General features: G+C 32.8%; 1 protein-coding gene across 1 annotated transcript; it reads left to right on the top strand.

Annotated features, from left to right (window-relative positions):
- The first annotated feature begins 4,443 nt into the window (after positions 1-4,443).
- On the top strand, positions 4,444-12,483 carry LOC120177583 (vesicle transport protein GOT1-like). Its single transcript, XM_039183679.1, has 9 exons — positions 4,444-4,864; positions 4,946-5,159; positions 10,056-10,161; positions 10,331-10,394; positions 10,484-10,564; positions 10,655-10,752; positions 10,847-10,928; positions 12,089-12,174; positions 12,255-12,483. Exons 3-8 carry the CDS (start codon positions 10,127-10,129, stop codon positions 12,125-12,127), a joined length of 399 nt encoding a protein of 132 aa, XP_039039610.1. The 5' UTR covers positions 4,444-4,864; positions 4,946-5,159; positions 10,056-10,126; the 3' UTR covers positions 12,128-12,174; positions 12,255-12,483.
- The last annotated feature ends 8,184 nt before the right edge of the window (positions 12,484-20,667 follow it).

Below are 20,667 nucleotides of genomic sequence, written 5' to 3'. Positions count from 1 at the left end.
AATGAAAGTTTTCAAAGTTTAGGGGTTATTTCAAGATTTAAGTTTTTCTAATTTAAAAATATTTAATTTTTTAAAATTTTATATAAAATTTTTAAAATTACCAAGTGTTGGCACGTGTCATTTAACAGGGAAAACTAACGGCGTTGACAACCTGGGAATCTAAAAGGATCACGTTTGTAACATTAGGCACTCGGATGACAAAAAAAATTGTAGGCACCAAATAATAAGAAAAGGATAGTTTGAACAATTATTTGGGAATTAAGCCATATTTTTTTGAACAAATTTCTAATTTTTGTTCTTCAAGACTTTTAATCATCTTTTTAGCATTATTGCCTTTGTTAGGACAAGTTTTTGCAATACGAGCTTTTTCATCACATATAAAACATTTACAATTTAATTTTTTATTCTTGGAATTTAAAAAAATCTAATAAATTTCCTTATTCGGTTATTATTTGGATACCTATATTATTTTCAAGGTTCCCATCTAACCAACTTGTATTTTTTATTTTTTATTTTTCTTTTTACTTCTTTTATTTGAATGTATTTGTTTACATCTAAATTCTCATTCATTTTCTAAAATTTGTACAGTGCTTATTACTTAATTTTTTACACTTGTTTAGTGACTTTAGTTTGTAGACAATAAATAATAATTCTTTCTCTAGCTAAATTAATTCTATTTTCTATAGAATCTATTCTTCTAATTTCCAACAGCTCATAATCTACTATGTTTTTCAAGATAAGATTCTTATTTGTTTATACAAAGCTCTTCCCATGGGGTGGTAATTTATGAAAATATTGGTTTTTCCAAAATTATTTTTTTTATTTTTTTATTTTTGATATCCATGAAGATTTTTTTAGAGAATTCTTATAAATATCTTATATCACATAATTTTACTTTTAATAAAATATAGCTAGTTTGACAATCTTGATCTTGCTTGTCTGTATTTCCACAAATTTATGTTTTTAGGATTTACGTTAATCCTTTTAAAACATCTTTAAGCGTTTGAATTTGGTCAATTAATCGTCCTTTTTGCTTCATCTCTATTATTGATTTTTCTCATCTACGAAAAATTGTAAAACATCACCTTGAAAGATTCCTACAAAATAATTTAAATTTTTTTCTTTTGTCCAATTATTGTTGTTTACTACAATTGTCATAGAATGTACCCATTCATCTATAATTTTTTATAGTCTGATATAGGAATACTATTTAAGTCTAAATATACTTCTCCTTATGCAATATTTCTTTTATTAAGATCTTTTTACAGTATAAGGGATTGCTTGTGAAGTTTCTGTTGTTTGTTCAATTTTAACTTCATTATTGTTGTTTACAACAATTGTCATGTGCCCAATCATCTATAGTTTTTTATAGTCTGATATAAGAATATTAGTTAAGTGTAAATATATTCCTCTTTGTGCAACATTTCTTTTATTAAAATTTTCTACAGTATAAGGGACTACTTGTGAAGTTTCTTCTAATAGGAGGAAAAGAACAACTTTATAATCTAATAATTCAAATTTAAAAAATTTAAAATTTTATATTAATAATTTATTAAATAAATAATTAATAATTTAATTATATTATAATTATAAATACTATATTAATCATAGAATAATTCTTGAATATATGTGTAATACCTACCTATGACACTTCCCTTCAACGAATAACTATTACATTCATAGTTTATTCCATTCTGGTAAGGCTTAATTCCCAAATAAGTGCCTAAATTATTCCTTTTTTGTCAAATAAATTTCTACGGGTTTTTTTATCCATTCGGGGCCTAATGTTATAAACGTTACCCTTTTAGGTACATAGGTCGTCAATGCCGTTAGTTTTTCCAGTTAAGTGTCACGTGTCAATACTGGTAATTTTGAAAAAAAAATTATAAAAAATATTTAAAATATTATTATTTTTATAAAAAACTCTAACTTTTATTGTATTATAAAAATAACCCAAAATACTAAATCCTAACTTTAATATGCCACCGACGCCTTCTCCGGCCACCACCACCATCGCCGACGTAGTCCTTGACATCATTCTAGTTATATGCCATCGTAGTTGTAGCCAATTAACCATCAAAATTGTCTAGGATCATGATTTTCTTCTTAGGGTTCGTGAGATTTAAAACGTTGATTTGTGATCGATTGATCGTCAATCGATCACGATTTCATAGGGGTTATAGTCGGCGGGGGGAGAGAAGGTTGAGTGGAGCTTCTTCGACTATAAAGGGTGGCAATCGACGTGGGTTTAGGGGTTGAAATGAAAGTTTTCAAAGTTTAGGGGTTGTTTCAAAATTTGTGTTTTTTCGTTTTTAAAAATATATAATTTTTATTGTTTAAAATTATATAGATTTTTTAAAATTACCGGTGTTGAAAAGTGTCACTTAACGGAGAAACTAACGGCGTTGACGACCTGGACACCTAAAAGGATAACGTTTGTAACGTTACACACTCGAATGGGCAAAAAAAACTGCTGGCAGTTATATGGCAAAAAAAGGATAGTTTAGGATCTTATTTGGGAATTAAGCCTTCCGGTAAACCAAACCATAAAATAATTCATTTTCATTTCCATACGATACGATACGAAGAAACCTTGCTCTCTCAATTCTCGTCTCTCCGTCTCGATTACCCAGAAAACGTACGGACCTGGGTTCCCTTTTATCCCTTCCGGTAAAGAAAACGGAACTTTCGGATTTATTGTTTTTTTAACTATCTGTTCTTTTAGTTTCGTATTTTGATTATTAGATTCTGCTTTCTCTTTTGTATTTTCTCAGACCAATTCATTGTTTTGGTTTGAGCTTGATTCAATATTTTCTCTATTTTTCTCTCTGCAGGCACTAGACAAAAGGCATCTGAATAATCAGCACAATGGTTTCCTTTGAAATGAACGATCTAAAGAGTAAAGCTCTTACATTGATCTTTTTTTTTATTAACTTTGATGTTTCTTCCATTCAATTACTGCTTCTATGAATCCGTGATGATTTTTGTGAGAGCTCTGGTGATTCGGTATTTGATATAGATTCAATAAATAGTCCCTTGAAATTCTAGTGAAATACATATAGCTAACTTGGCTTATTATATGCAATGTAGTGAATCTTTTGAGTTATCATGCATGTACATAATTATAACTGCTTCTCAGTTGGAAAATTCTTTCAATTATTCATTTTAGTTTACATTGAGACAATTTTTGAATGATTTGAGAGGGTAACTTATTTTAATGAACTTTGATATATGTTTTGATAAAGTTAAGTGGCTGCTTTTTGAGAAGCTTGCCAAATGCAATCGAATATTATTTATTTTCCAAATCAATTTTCCGGTAACTTGTGCAGAGTTATTCAGACTTGAGGGGAGTTTTATTAATTAGCAAACATTAACAGGCTTTAAGAATTAATGCTAGCAAAATATAAATATAATTTCTCTAGCAGGCAATTTCAGCTCAGATTCGATTTGCTTATATAGTTGAAGATTTTTAATTGATATGAACCCATCTTCATTGGCTAAGTTTTAATACTCTCATTCTTTCATCAAATGTGGTATTTCAATAGAGTACAGTTCCAGTTGTTCGCTTTAATTTTGTATTCACCTTATTGTTGGTGAAGTTTGTGCACCATGCTTGCTTGATGGTACATATAATGCTATCGTTTAAGGAATAAAGAGTGATTTTTTTTATTAAAGGAATACAAAGTGATAAACCCTCTAGCATTTGAGTTTTGTATAGGAAATGCTAATTAAAGACTGTTTAGGATCATGAAACTTTCCTAGGAGTATTTTAGAATGATTGTATAATATGTAAATAATATATGAGATGATTTTGGTGAATAAAACTTTTACTGATACCTCAGTTATATGAGTATGGAACTATGGACTCTTTAGTTACTCTGGTTCTCTGGATTCTAATCTTTTAGTTTATATTAAACCTGTTTGCTGAACAAAGTATACTTTAGTTACATGGATTCTTGAGATTGAAAATGCTTAGAACCAAGTAGAAGTGATTTGGTGCTCTTACATTTGATTCACACGGAGACTTGTGACTTAGTTTGTCATTAATATTTCGAGGAAAAAAAAGTTGAATGAACGTCATTTTTGTTCACTTTATTCTATTAAATTTCATTAAGTTGAATGAACATCATTTTTGTTCACTTTATTCTATTAAATTTCATTGTACTAATATTATGATGTCATGCAAAACAGAAATGGGGCTAGGATTAACGGGATTTGGCGTATGTTATAGTTCAAGAGAATTAGAGAAGAATGCGAGAATGAGGAAATAGAAAAGAAAGGATTTTAGAGAATAAGAAAACACTTCATTTATAATCTGAGGAATCAAATACCTCTCAGCCAAACTTATTTAGTTACAGGGCTAGAAAAGTAAATTGTAAAACATGCCAGCTGGCATTACAACTATAACAGTTATAACAAACTGATCTTATCTGCCTCTTTCAGGTTACTAGGCCACCAATCTTAGGTTGCTTCAACTCGACTTGGGTCTGAAACTCCACTAGATCCAATTTCTTCTGAGTCGGTTTAACAGCACGCTCCACTTCAGAGGGTAAATGCATCCTTTCCTCTTCTTCAGTTTCAATCCCTAATTCCCTTCTTTCCATTCCTTCTCTCGCCTCGATTCCCAATTCTCCATCCTCAATGCCTAACCCTAGGCTTCTTCTTTCCCCAATTCCTTCGCTTTCTTCACAATCATGGTTCTCATCCCGCTCATCTCCTCCAACTGTAACAATACCCGCCGTTGGAATCGATCCTTGTCCCCAAGGATCAAACTCTGGAAACTGTCCTCTGAGAACAGTATAGTCCTCCCACAAATCACTGGTTTCATCAAGGTTTCTCCATCGCACCAGCAACTGAGTTACAGGTTTGTTCTATCTATTTATTATTCTTCTGCCCATAACCTTATACGGTTCAACGTGAATCTGACCATCATCATCCATTGCAGGAGGTTCCGTTGAAGAAATGACCGAGTCACCCACATGTTTCTTCAGGAGACTGACATGAAAAACTGGATGCATTCTAGAAGAATCTGGTAAGTCCAATTTATACGCAACTTCACCAATTTTCTCAATAATTTTATAAGGACCGTAATACTTTGCTGCTAATTTTAAATTCTTTCGCAGGGCCAGTGAAGTTTGGCGATATGGTTGCAGCTTCAGGTAAACACTATCTCCCACTGCAAATACCCTCTCTGTCCTCTTTTTGTCTGATTGCTATTTCATTATGCTGCTTGCCTGCTCTAACTGCATCTTTACCAACTGTTTAATATTCTCTCTGCTATTCATTAAATCACTAACAGACTGCACTGTAGTTTTGTCTGCCAAACCATAGTAGGAGGTTTATAACCATACAAAGCCTGAAATGGTGTAAGCTTTAGGGCAGTGTGATAGGTAGTGTTATACCACCATTTTGCATGTGGCAACCATTTTGCCCACTGCTTTGGTTGAAAAAAACATAGGCCCCTTAAATATTGTTCTAAACACTGATTCACCCTTTCTGTTTGATCATCAGTCTCTGGATGGTAAGCAGTGCTAAATAATGTTTTAGTCCCTAACTGTTTCATTAGTTCTCTCCAGAAGAGACTAGTGAATGTTTGTCCCTTTCAGAAATGACCATTTTAGGCTGGCCATGAAGTTTATAAACAGTATCCAAATATAATTTGGCTATATCAGCAACAGAATAGGGATGTGACAATGCTAGGAAATGACTGTATTTTATAAACTTGTCAACTACCACCAAAATGCAGTTTTTCCTCAAAGATGTAGGTAAACCCTCTATAAAATCCATAGTAATTACCTCCCAAGTTTGATGAGGAATAGGGATTGGTTGTAGGAGTCCTGGCTTAGCAATATGCTCCACCTTTGTTTGTTGACACACTGTACAAGCCCTGATATGAGATGCTGCCATAGCTTTCAACCTAGGCCAGTAAAAATAAGCCTTAATCCTCTGATATGTGGCCTGTATACCAGAATGACCACCATGGGGTGAATCATGTAAGATTTGAATAATCTGTAACCTTAGAGTTCCATTAGCCCCAATATAAACTCTGTTGAAATCTAAGGATACTCTTAGAATATTTTCACCTAGAATCAACACTAGGATTAACTGTTAAAATAGAGATCCACTCAGCAGCCATTTTATCCTCTTTATAAGATTCTTCCACTTCTTGCACCCAACTAGGAATAATCAAAGTAGTACTCATAGCTAAGCATTGACCTTGATCTTCCCACTGTCTAGAAAGGGCATCAGCAACTACATTAAATTTTCCCTTCCTATACTGAATAGTGTAATCCAATCCCAACAGTTTAGTCAGGCCCTTCTTTGAATAGCAGTAGTTAATTTCTGCTCCAATAAATACTTGAGAGGTTCATGGTCTGTTTTGATAACAAAAGAGCTGCAATAATGTCTCCATTTAGAAGTTGTCAATAAAATAGCAAGGTACTCCCTTTCATATATAGAGAGAGCAACATGTCTAGGACTAAGGGCCTTGCTAAGGTGAGCAATAGGTCTTCCATCCTGAGATAATACAACCCCAATTCCCCCTAAACTTGCATCTGTCTCCAAATAAAAACATTTACCAAAGTCTGGTAATGCTAAAACAGGGGCCTCACCCATAGCATACTTTAATTTCTCAAAAGCTAGTAAAGCCTCCTCAGTCCACTTAAAACTGTCCTTCTTGAGCAGTTGTGTCAAGGGTTTACTAATTGTACCATAACCCTTTATAAATCGTCTGTAATAGTCTGTTAATCCCAAAATTCCACGCAAAGATTTTAGAGATTTTGGCAAAGGCCAATCCTTCATAGCTGCAACTTTAGAAGGGTCAGTAGATACTCCAGAAGCTGAGATAATATGGCCCAAGTATTCCACTTGAGTTTGTCCAAAGAAGCATTTTGATCTCTTGGCAAATAGTTGATTAGTTTTCAAGATTTTCAAAACTAATTCAAGATGAACAACATGATCTGCTATAGAGGTACTGTAAACTAGGATATCATCAAAAAAAACCAAGACAAATTTTCTAAGAACTGAACTAAATAATTCATTCATTAGAGCTTGGAATGTAGTAGGGTCATTAGTAAGCCCAAAGGGCATTACTTTAAATTCATAGTGGCCTTGATGAGTTTTGAATGTTGTCTTATAGATATCCTCAGTTTTAATTCTGATTTGCCAATAACCAGACCTCAAATCAATTTTGGAAAAATATACTGCTCCATGTAATTCATCCAATAAATCCTCCACCACAGGAATTGGGAATTTATCTTTCACTGTCATGCTGTTTAACTTCCTGTAGTCTACACAAAACCTCCAAGTACCATCCTTCTTTTTTATTAGAAGACATGGAGAAGCAAATGGACTTTTGCTTGACTGAATAATAGAGGATGATAGCATATTAGCAATCTGCCTTTCCACTTCAACTTTCTGATTATGTGGAATTCTATAAGGTCTTAAATTAATAGGAGCAGCTTCAGGTTTAAGAGTAATAGCATGATCATGATTCCTTGTAGGTGGCAGACCTGTAGGCTCAGTAAAATCAAAGTGATATTGGTCCAATAGAGATTGAATAGTTGTAGGAATAGTCATGGAACCATCAGACATAGTAAATAGGATTACATGTCCCAAAATAGATGAGTCAGAAACTGTCATCTTCAATAGGGTAGCTCCTGAAATCTGCTGCAGAAAATTAGATTGTTGTTGACCTTGTATAATAATCTGCTCCCCTTTATGCACAAAACTCAATGTCATGTTATTGAAGTCCATCAAAATTGGACTGAACAGTTTCATCCAATCCACACCCAATACCATATCACTGCCCCCCAACTGAAGTAGTCTAAAATCATGTATAAAAGAGTGCCCTTGCATCTTCCATTCCACCTCATTTCACCTTGTTGAACTGTAAAGTTGCTGTCCATTAGCTACTATAATGGCCAAAGGATAGGGAGTATTAACCTGTTTATCAACATCAGCCCACTGAGGTGTTAAAAAAATGTGGGTACTACCGTCAATCAATATACTAAGTGGTCTCCCTTGAATTGTTCCTTGTATCCTCAATGTATTATGACCAATACATCCATTAATAGCATTCATTGATATTTCTAGGCTCTCTTCTTCTTGCATAATTGTTTGCTCAGAATCTGCTGGTGAATTTTCTGAGGGTAAAACTCAATGTCATGTTATTGAAGTCCATCAAAATTGGACTGAACAGTTTCATCCAATCCACACCCAATACCATATCACTGCCCCCAACTGAAGTAGTCTAAAATCATGTATAAAAGAGTGCCCTTGCATCTTCCATTCCACCTCATTACACCTTGTTGAACTGTAAAGTTGCTGTCCATTAGCTACTGTAATGGCCAAAGGATAGGGAGTATTAACCTGTTTATCAGCATCAGCCCACTGAGGTGTTAAAAAAATGTGGGTACTACCACTGTCAATCAATATACTAAGTGGTCTCCCTTGAATTGTTCCTTGTATCCTCAATGTATTATGACTAATATATCCATTAATAGCATTCATTGATATTTCTAGGCTCTCTTCTTCTTGCATAATTGTTTGCTCAGAATCTGCTGGTGAATTTTCTGAGGGTAAAACAATGTCATCCTCCATCATTATGTTCAATTGCTTCATTTTGCATTGATGACCTGGAACAAATTTATCCCCATATTTAAAGCATAAATTGTTTTGTCTTCTGTAATCTATGAAATTCTGCTTTGGTGATGGATTAGCTGAATTGGTAGCTGATTTGGCTTTGGAGTAGATATAGGATTTGGATAGGGTGACTTCTGAAGGTTGATCTCAATCTTTTGATTTCAAACTCCATAGACAGCTCATATAACTTAGCTTGCCTACATGCCTCAGAAAGTGACTTAGGTTCCAAGACCGTGACTCTGTTTTTAATATCCTCCCTTAACCCACTAATAAACAGAGAAACAAAAAATTCTTCCCCTAATGTAGGGTTTTGAAGTAACATATGTGGTTGTAATTCCTCAAATCTGTCCTGATATTCTTCCACAGTCCCCTTTTGAACTAACTTTGTAAACTCCTCTACTATATCAGCAAAAAATCTATCACTGAACCTATGACATAGGTCTGCCTCAAACTCATGCCAAGTAACATGATGGTTTTGCATAATGTAACCATCAAACCAGATTTCAGCCTTACCTGCTAAATACATTGTAGCCACCTCAACTCTTTGCTCATCAACAATATTACAAAGAGAAAAATATTTCAGACATTTTTGTAGCCATCCTCTTGGATTAAATCCTTCAAAAATTGGCAGCTCAATTTTTGGTCTATGCCACATTACCCCTGACATGTTGGAAGACCCCACAGTACCTCTTCTATCCACCTTTACTGCCAATAACTGATTTCTAACAACACTGTTTTCCCCCATTAGATTGTCATTTTTACAGCTATCCAAATGAACATGCAAATCCCTTGGTTTAGACTTAAGAATTTCAGGCTCCTCAGGTTTATAAGTAAACCTAGTCTTATCATTAATCATTGTCACCTTAACAGGCTGTTTACTACTCATATTGGATAAGTTAGGAGTCTGTACCTGATCCCCAGCAGACTGGTTTTGGTCCTCCTTTCTACCAGTCAGAATCTTCAAGATTTCCTCCACATCCGTGATTCGTAGCCAATCTAGACTCCAGTGTAGAAATCCTCTCTTCCTGAGTCTCCCACCATTTAGGTGGATTAGACTCATCTTGTCCTTGTTTCACCAGTGCTGTCAATTCTTCCATCTGTTTCTGCAACCCAGCTAAATCTTCTGCCATGTTCTGATTTTTCTTGGGCATGCCACCAAACTTGCCAGAAACCGAGGCTCTCGATACCAAATTGTTATAGTTCAAGAGAATTAGAGAAGAATGCGAGAATGAGGAAATAGAAAAGAAAGGATTTTAGAGAATAAGAAAATACTTCATTCATAATCTGAGGAATCAAATGCCTCTCAGCCAATCCTATTTAGTTACAGGGCTAGAAAAGTAAATTGTAAAACATGCCAGCTGGCATTACATCTATAACAGTTATAACAAACTGATCTTATCTGCCTCTTTCAGGTTACTGGGCCACCAATCTTGGGCTGCTTAAACTCGACTTGGGTCTGAAACTCCACTAGATCCAATTTCTTATGAGCCGGTTCAACAGCACGCTCCACTTCAGAGGGTAAATGCATCCTTTCCTCTTCTTCAGTTTCAATCCCTAATTCCCTTCTTTCCATTCCTTCTCTCGCCTCGATTCCCAATTCTCCATCCTCAATCCCTAACCCTAGGCTTCTTCTTTTCCCAATTCCTTCGCTTTCTTCACAATCATCGTTCTCCTCCAACTGTAACAGCGTATTGTTCTCATTTTTTGGAATTATCTTCTTTTTTGACAAGGGGTTGCTTGCCATGGGAAATGTAAGCTAACTGACCTCTATTCCAAATCGTTTCGTTTTCCCCTTGAATCATGCTTGAATAACACCCTTTTTTAAAAAAAAAAAATATAAATCCTTTTCATATCAGGAGTGACCTTAATCATCGGTCTGAAATCCACCATGCAATTTTTCATGAAGCGCCAAAATTTTAAGGTTTATCTCTCTGTCTCTCCATGTGCGCACACACACACACATTATGCATTCATTGCTCATTTCTATATCATTTGTTGCTATTGAGTGCAGGGAACAATTTCATTTTTGGTTGGCTTCTTTTTTGTGATCATTGGATGGCCCATCCTTGGCATGATATTGGAGGCATATGGGTTTATTGTGCTCTTCAGGTCTAAATGAAAATTTCATTATCTTGAGTTGTCACAAACCCTTTGCTTCTCTTAACTTTTGAACCTCTCATTTACCATCCTTTTCTTTTTGCAGTGGCTTTTGGCGAACATTGGCAGTGTTTATACAGAGGATACCTTTTCTTGGTTGGATTTTCCAGCAATCATATATCCGATCCGTATGTTTAGTTTGAAAGTTAAATTTCCTTTATAAACTGTGTGCTGGAATTGCATGACCTTATTTAAGAAGCCTTTAATCGAGGTATGTAGGGAATTATTGCCTAGTGTCTCTTCGCCCCTAAGACACCAGTGAAAATCTATCTATTGTGGTTGTTGTCAAAATAACCCAGTGCCGTTGGTACTAATGCAGTTGCTCATTTTGCAGTTTCTACCTTTGCATTTCAAAAGTTCTTCATATCTACTAGGTTTCTCGTAATCATAAGATTTTCCACGCCTGTTGTTTGTATATACTTTTCTTTTGTTTTATTCATAGGAGTACATCTTTAATGTAAAATTATTATTCAACTTATTGTAGATTTTAGCACCTCCCTATGCTGAGTTTGCCCAGGCATCATCTTATGCACATGGTGCCTTCTTGTTTTTGATTACTTTGGTATCCTATGGGATGATCAAAAGGCACATTTAGATGGATAAAGGCAGTTTAGATTGTGGCTGAAACCCAAATTTACCCTTTTTGTTTATCAACTTTTGGCTCATGCGTGCATGTAAGAACTTTTCATGGAACAATGATAAAGAGTAAAACGTTGAAAAGAGAGTTGATATTTATAATCATTGCAACTTTTATGATTTAGAAGCCTGCAGCACTCTTAAAGGAACTTGCCAGTGCAGCATCTTATTTCAGTTATACAAATATAGATTAAGTATTTACGAAAGACTTTTCTGGCACCAAATGGATCTGGTGATATAGACTAACAAGTTCAAGCTTTTTACAAAATATGCATTTTAATTGGCAATGACCTGAATGAATGAGTAATCAGTCTGGATAAAAACAATGATCAGTCTTTATACAATCTGCATGAAAGTAATATTTCTTTACAAGCAGCTGCCTGCCCTCTTTTTCCTCATCGAGCAGAGCTAAAGTATGTTGTGTTCATTGGTGACGTAGTTGATGGATCATTATATCTTTCATGTGAAAATCTTGTGGGATGGCATGAATATAATTTTCTTTTGTATGTATCTGATACCTGTGCTATGTTCCAGTCATATGGCTTGAATCATAGTTCATAAGCGACTCCTCTTTTAATCTACTATTGAAGGTGGTGTTTCTTAGAGGAAATGATTGAACAAATATTTTCCCTCTGTTTTTATCTTGGTGCAGTGGTTAGACCGAAACCAGGGAAAGCGGGTACCTGTGTAAATCCCACATACAAGAGAAAGTGGAAGGAGGGGTAGCCCAGTAAGTCTGTAGAAACTTGGTTTGAAGACTGTTCTGCAATTTTAGTTTTTTATTATTGATTTCCTGTTTTGTTGATATGGTGGTGTAGGAAATCCATGTTATACGAGTGTTGGGAAAAATATTCTGATTGAAGAATTGGAGAAAAGAAAAGAAAAACAAAAGTAAATGCAGTAATTCTAAGCAACTCTGACTTGTCTAACCAGGTTTTGTTTGCTGACTTTAAAGAGGAGAGTTGAGTTGACCATTTAAGGTCTCATATATTTTCAATTTAGACGGGCTCGGATTCTTTCGATTTATTACTTTTACAAATACTATTTTCATAACTAAAGAGTCGGTTTTACAAATGCGAGGAAAAGTAAAGCGAGTAGATCTTTAAAGAATTTTTTTTGGATTAATTTGGTGTGAATATAAGATAGTATTTGTTAAAGATAATTTTTAATCATTTGACATTAAATGCTTATACCACTGACATTTCTGATACTTGAACTCAAAATTTTAAAGAATAATAATGTTTTTTTATCACTGAGATTACTCGGTTCATACCCTTAAAAGAAATATGAGTGAAGAGAATAGGGCATATGGCAGACTTTAATACTGTATTTACTTGTGATGTGTCCTTGCCCTCATCCCAACTTATTGTTGGGCCCCTAGAGTTCTCACGGCAACTTACAGATGCAAATGAAGTCTTCTTTTTGACTTGTCATTTGTAAATTTATTGATCGGTGTAAGTAGTTAAAAGAAATGTTCTCCCTAAAGATTCTTGTAATTTTCTTAGATTATTGAAAAATGACATATTATTATATTATTTAAGAAAACTAATTATTATTCTTTTATTTTTATTTTTTATGCGTATTGAATTCCATCTAATGTTTGATTTTGTTTTCAAATTTTGGCTTAATTAAAAAAATTGTTAAATAACATGTTTCATATTTTTATAATTTTAAAAATATATATATAATAAAAAACTTTAAATTATAATATAAAAAAATCTAAAATTTTCTCAAATATTAAAAAAAAAAACTCAACTTTAAAAAATCTAATTTTAATCTTTATGCCCACGTTAGCCATTGTTGTTTGTCATCGTTGTCGTAAATTGAACCTCCACCTAATGACAAGACCTCAATGACCTAGACCCAGAACTTGATGCCACCCACGCGACTCGACATTAGAAAACTTTGAAGAATGTCGACCCATGTGACGTGACGGAAAGCATGACGATGACCAACAAGGGAGATGACAAGGGCAGCGGCAATGTTGTTGGACGTAGTTGATAAGGGAGATGGTAATGTATGGGTTAGAGATTTTAGGGACCTTTAGATATTTAGTTTTTTTGTTGTTGTAATTTTAGAGAAATTAGGATTTTTTTTAAATATTTTAAATATTTTTTAAAATATTTTTAAAAAAATATATATAAATGCTACATGTGTCACTTAACGAACTCTTTTAACGATCGTTACAATCAATACACTTAAAATGATAACGTTTGTAACGTTAAACATGTTAATTAATCAAAAAAAAATTAAACACCAAAATAAAAAAGAGATTGTTGAACCTATATTTTGATATAACAAATAAGGACAAAATGTTTTTGGACTTAATTGAATTTATTTAAATGATTCAAAAATAATTTGAAGTCCACAAAACTTGAAAAATGTTTTCCAAGCATTTTTGACTTGATCTATACCTTAATGTATGTTTAGAAACTCAAAATAAGTCAAAATATTCAATTTTTGGAGTAATGTTTCAAAAACCCCTTTAAGGTTTCAAAACCTCTGAGGCAAAATGCTCAAACAATCAAAATTTCCTTATGGTTTCAAACCCCCTATGGTTTTTAAATCCCCCGTTTCAATGTTCATATTTTTGAAAGTGGGTTTCGAAACACTCTCTAGTGGTTTCGAAACCACTATGCAGAAATGCTAAAATTGAGGGGGTTAAAGGCTTCCAACGGCTCCAAAACATCCCAATGGTTAGAAACGGTCACAAGCTCGCTCCATCATATAAAAAATAACTCAATGACACTTGAAGAAGGTTACTACACCAATCCAAGTTTAGAGATCAAGAGAAAAGAGTTTACATTCTTATTTCATTCATTTTCTCTTATACTTAAGTGTATATAACTTAATTTCATATCCTTTGTTTTATTTTTGTGAGATTAAATCTTTGTAAACAACCACCTTGAGAGGTTTTCTTGTTTACACAAATCAAACCTTGTAAAAGGGGAGTGACTCTAGTTTAACCTTAGAAAAACTAGAGTGGTTATATCTTAGCCATTGAAAAGATAGAGTTGTAAGGTTACACTTATCCTTAAAGGTAAGAAACAATTAGTGAATTTATTGAAATCCTTAGTGGTGGAAAGCTAAGGTAGTGGATGTAGACTTAGGTTGAGAAAGTTGAACCACTATAAATCAATTTGTGCCGAAAAAAATATTTTTCGTTCAAGTTTCTACCAAACTCTATCAAGGCCAATTTACCCCCTCTTGGCAATTTTTGATTGATCATTTCAAGCCTAACAATTGGTATCCGAGTGGGTCACAATCGACGGTCTAACAATCTTGTGAAGATCCTTGAAGTGTTCTATCATTTTTTGACTCAACCGAGAAGATGATTTTTTCCTCTGGTGCTTACTACATCGAAGATTCTGAACTGGTCAACAAGCCATCTTATTTCAATAGAAAATTTTGCCTATTAGAATAATAAAATTATGCTCATGCAAACGATCTAGGAGCTTGGAACTCTATCATGAAGGGTCACTCCATTCCAACCAATAAGATGGAAGATTGGAGTGAAGAAGAAAAGAAGAAGTTCCAACAATGCCAACGTAATTCACTTTCTATTTTGTGCATTAGACCTAGATGAATATGGAAGAGTCTCCTTTTGTTCAAATGTAAAGGATATTTGGGACAAGCTCAAAGTCACTCATGAAGGAACCGATGAAGTGAGGGAAAAATCAATCTTCTCAACCATAGTAATGAAAATTTCAACATAAAACCGGATGAAGACATCAAAGCTATGACAAATAGATTTTTCGTGATTGTCAATAGTCTCAAAGGATATGGAGAAATCATCCCTAATGAGAAGCTTGTTAGAAATATGATCTATTCTCTTCTAAAGTCTTGGCAATATAAAAAGACGACAATCATTGAAGTGAAAAACCGAAAGTCTCTCACTCTTGATGAACTTATTGGCTTCCTTCTCACTCATGAGTTGATGGTAAATAATGAAGAACAAGAAGACGAGAAGAAAAAAAAGAAATAAAAAGGTGTCGCCTTGAAATCTTATACTCAAAGCAAAAACATCTTAAGTGAATAAGAGGATGAAGAAGAAGAGATGACTAAGCTATTCAAAAGATTCAAGTGATTCATGACATCAAAAGAGAAAAATGTGAAGCATGAATCGAGAAAAAAAGAAAGGTCCTCCAATGTGCTTTGAATGCCAAAGAACGGGACATGTCAAGTATGATTGTCCTCTCTTAAAGAAGAAGTGATCAAGTAAAAAGAAGGCATTTATGGTGTCTTGGAGTGATGAAGACAACTCCAATGATGAAGATGAAGTAGTTGATCTATGCCTCATGGCCATCGAAGAATATTAAATGGTAACTTCTAACTCTTGCAATTTAAATTATTATTCCTTTAAAGAGTTACAAGATGCCAATGATGAATTGTATTTGGAATTTGATACCATGAATTCCAAATATAAGAAATTGATTTCTAAATTTAAAGTTGAAAATGATTTTCTTTTGAAAATAAAATTAGATTTTGAAAAATGATTTTTTAGATTTCAAAAATCAAAATTGAAGAATTTCAAAAAGAAAATCTTGATTTAAAAGTTAATCTTGAGTGATTAACAAAAGAAAAAGAAATCATTTTAAAAAATTCAACTTGTTTAAAAATGACAATATGCTCACATAGTCATTTTCATGGTCATAGTCTAAATACTTGTCCTGTGAAAAATAGAAAATATTTTAAAATTAGACAAGTATTAGTTTCTAAGGGAACTAGATACATTAATACTAACCATCTAGGACCCAAAGAAATTTGGGTACAAAAATCCAAATGAATGTCTCTTATAGGTGTGTTGGAGCAAATGAAGTGAAATGCCAAGTTATTTGAATACTCTAGTCACACAAAAGAATGATAGGTAACCTCTAAACTTAATGTTCATTGACTTTGTATATTGGTTGCCTATTGAGTTTTATACATGAATGAGAATTGAGCTTAAATGATTACATATTGTTTATTGTTTCATGTATGTTGAAAATATGTTACGATGAATATGTTTTTAAAGTTATTTTTAAAGAAAAAGGGTTTTAGTTTATCATAATAATTTTTGGTCAAGTTAAACTTTAATATTTTAATATTTTTTCAAAATATCTTGATCTTAATGTGCTTTTGTTGAAAACTATTTTTAAAACAAGTGATATCCTTGATTTATTAAATAATTTTAACATTTGGAATCACTATAAGCTTATGAAGCCAAATTTGATAATGTTTTTAAAATCTTTTTTTAATTGGTGTCATTTTGGATGTTCATGCATATATTCTGACTTGTAAATGACATCTCTCTAACAATTGATATCAATGTTGAATGTATACCATTTTATAGTACTTTATGCATATGAGCTTTTGATTGTCCATTTCTTTTGCATTAAGTATGATAGACTTGGATTTATTAAATTTCATGTTCTACTAATATGTTTTCTCTCTTATCTTATTGAAATTCAATATTCTTTGGAGTGTCAAAGTTTTGAGCTAAAATGTTATATGAAATGCTTTTATTGAGGGGAGCCTTGTTTTCAAATAATTTTGTGCTTTTGTTTTGTTTTTAACTTATTCTTCATTGTTAATTTGAACCAATAAAGTTTGAATTATTTTTGGTATAACAAAAAGGGGGAGAAGTGTAAGGCTCGAAAAAAAATCAATTTCTCAAAGAAAAATGGGAGCTTAAAATATTTTCATATATTTTCTCTTTTTCAAATGATGTTTTGCTAAGGGGGAGTTTTTGCCAAAAACTATTTTTCAAAGGTTTTGTTGTATCAAAAAGGAGGAGATTGTTGAACCTAATTTTGATATAACAATTAAGGGCAAAATATTTGTGGACTTAATTGGATTTGTTCAAATGATTCAAAAATAATTCAAAGTCCACAAAACTTTAAAAATGTTTTCTAAGTACTTTCGACTTGATCTACACCTTAAAGTATGTTTAAAAACTCAAAATAAATCAAAATATTCAATTTTTAAAGTAAGGATTTGAAACCACCTTTAAGGTTTCAAACCTTTGAGTTAGAATGCTTAAACGATCAAATTTCCTTATGGTTTTGAACCCCCTAACTGATTCCTAAACCCCTAGTTTTGAAAACCCTGACGTGTCTAAACCCTTAGTTTCTAAACCCCTTACTTGGTTTCCATACCCTCGTTCCAATGGTCACATTTTTAAAAAAGGGTTTTGAAACCCCCTCTAATGGTTTCGAAATCACTATGTAGAAATGCTAAATTTGAGGGTATTAAAGGCTTCCAACGGCTCCAAAACATCCTCAACAGTTAGAAACAATCATAAGTTCATTCCATCATATAAAAAACAACCCAATGACACTTGAAGAAGGTTACTACACCAATCCAAGCTTAGAGATCAAGAGAAAAAAGTTTTCATTCTTATTTCATTCATTCTCTTGTACATAAGTGTATAGAGCTTAATTTCATAACTTTTGTTTTATTCTTGTAAGCTTAAATCTTTGTAAACACCCACATTGAGATATCTTCTTGATTACACAAATCAAACCTTGTAAAAGGGGAGTGGTTCTAGTTTAGCCTTAGAAAAACTGAAGTGATTCTAGTTTAGCCTTAAAAAACTAAAGTGGTTTTATCTTAGCCACTGAAAAAAGAGTTGTAAGGTTACACCTTATCTTTAAAGGTAAGAACAAATTAGTGAATTTGTTAAAATCCTTATTGTTGGAAAGCTAAGGTAATTGATGTAGACTTTGATTGAGAAATTCGAACCACTATAAATCGATTTGTGCCTAAAAGTTTTATTTTTTCGTTTAAGTTTCCACCAAACTCTATCAAGGTCAATTCATCCATCTCTTGACGGTTTTCGATTGATCGTTTTGAGCCTAGCAGAAATATTATTTAAACATTTTTTAGATTAAACCTCAAGCTCTATATGAAAAGTAATGACGCGCAATTGCTTGTATTTTTCCTTTTAAGTATAAAATAATAAAGTTCTCATATTAATATTTCAGCTTTACCACCTTTCTCTCCATTTTAAATCTATTTTAAAGTTCACACTGGGTTTTTACTATTGTATTTCTTGTAATATATGAATAGGTTGGCATATTTATCGAATGAAGCTTTCTCTATTCCACAATAATTGGTCCATGACTTACAAAGGATGTTCTCTGCAAATGAATCTGTTAGACCATCAACATCGGACTTCACTGGTAATACTCTCCTTGCAGACCTTGTAACTATTTTTGGGATAAAGTTTAAAAAATGTCACAAAAACTATTTTAAAATAATTTTTTTGGATAATTAAATTGTTAAAAGTTACAAAATAAACGTTACACTTTGAGTTTTGTTATAAAATTGTGTCAACTGCGATTAATTATTGTTAAAGGAATGACGTGGGACATTAAATTTATTGAGAAATATCTCATTTGGTCTCCTTAATTATGGCTAAAATTATATTTTGATATCTTTTAAATATTTTTATGTAATAATTTAAAAAATAAAAATTAAAAAAATATAAATATATAATTAACAAATTAATTATTGATAATTAAATATTTGTTTTGATAAAGCTATCTCAAATATAATGCATGGTTAGGTGCTTGCTCTCCTAGGTGAGGGGATTGGGATCAATTTTATTTTGTAGTGTAATTTAAATATTACATAAATATATATTTTTTTGATAAAATTATCCCAAATATAATGCATGGTTAGGTGCTTGCTCTCCTAGGTGAAGGGATTGGAATCAATTTCCCTTGCAGCATGGAGAACTTTTGTAATCTTATTGTGACGCATTTCATCACTTTATTGAATAAAAAATAATAATTATTGGTGATATAAAAATAAACAAATATCATATCCACGTCATCATTAATTCTTTAATGATGATAAATGACAAAATATGTAATTTGCCTTTTTTTTAAATAAGGAAAATGCTATATGAATAATATTGGTTGTATTTTAACCCAAGCAAGAATCAAATACTTTCATTACCAGGTATATTATTCTTTTTTTTCCCATCACAAGCCCACTAAGCAAAATTCTCTTCGAATTTTAGCTAAAATCATGATGCATACAACCAGTGATACAACATAAACCACGAAAAAGTGCTGATCGTCTGATTAACTTAATCTGAATCGGATGATATTTCCGAATGAGGGTTGACTATCCTAACCATGTTGGACATTGTCTCACCAATGTCTTCCACTTCATCCTTTCTTCTAAGCAACTCTGTTCCGGGACATCCTCGCTCGATACCGAATTTACGAAGATTCACCAATCTGTTCTCCAAAAATGGCATGATAGCAGAGCTGGATCGCATTCTAGCGGCCATGGGAATGGAATGAACATCAAGTGATCCTCTTGGTGCTGAACCTAAGATTGGACTTCCCAGCAGCCCACCATGTTGGCCAACAAGATTACCAAAGATTGAAGGGAATGGTAAGGTTATAAAATCAGGTAATCATACAGGTTTCAGTCGGATCTTGGCATGTCGGGTAAAATCAGGTACATGTCAACTCAGGTTGATTTGACACCATATCCAGATCGGGTTCAGGTCAGGTCAAATCAGTTCGGGTTATTTTCAGGTTGATTTGACACCAGATCCATATCGAGTTTAGGTCAGGTCATTTTCAGTTCGGATCGATGTCAATTCAAATCAAAATAGTTCAGGTCCGAAGCAGATAAAGACCAGGTTAGTTCAGGTTCGGGTGGACTTCAGTCGGATCTCGTTCAGATCGGGTCACATCATTGACAGATAAAATTCAGGTCGGATGTTTATCGGATACAGATTGAGTTCATGTCGGGTCGTTTTATTTTTGGATTAATTATTTTTGTCATCTTTCGTGATTGTTAAATTGCAAGTTGTAATTGTATATGATTTCGAATAAATTAAGAGAAAAATAAATATCCATGGATTAATTTTGTAAACAAAATAAATTTAAGGACAAAATTGAAGAAATGTAAAATTACAAATAAAATTTTAAAACATAAATTAAACAACACACATAGATAAGGGACTAAATTGAAATAAATTAAAAATGTGAGGTTTAAATTAATATAAAAAAATGACTAAATTAAACACATTTAAAAAGTTATGGGCTAGTTAAAAAAAATAAATAACAACTAACAATGGGCCAAATGAAGATGCAAATATAAATTTAAGAACTAAATTGAATACATATAAAAGTGAAAGACTTAAAATTGATATAAATTAAAAAACACAAAAGGATTAAATCGAAATAAATACAAAATATGAAGAAATAATAAAAAATATAGTAA

This window comes from Hibiscus syriacus, unplaced genomic scaffold, assembly GCF_006381635.1.
Source record: "Hibiscus syriacus cultivar Baekdansim isolate YM2019G1 unplaced genomic scaffold, ASM638163v2 tig00112293_pilon, whole genome shotgun sequence".
Lineage (NCBI taxonomy): Eukaryota > Viridiplantae > Streptophyta > Magnoliopsida > Malvales > Malvaceae > Hibiscus > Hibiscus syriacus.
Note: the sequence above shows the minus strand (reverse complement) of the source record. Positions and strands in the feature narration are given on the sequence as shown.

Coding starts and splice junctions, on each gene's coding strand:
- LOC120177583 (XM_039183679.1), top strand. CDS start 10,127: ATGAGCCGGTTCAACAGCACGCTCCACTTCAGAGG. Junction 10,395..10,483: donor GGTTGCTTGCCATGGGAAAT/GTAAGCTAACTG, acceptor AAAAAAATATAA/ATCCTTTTCATATCAGGAGT. Junction 10,753..10,846: donor GGGTTTATTGTGCTCTTCAG/GTCTAAATGAAA, acceptor TTCTTTTTGCAG/TGGCTTTTGGCGAACATTGG.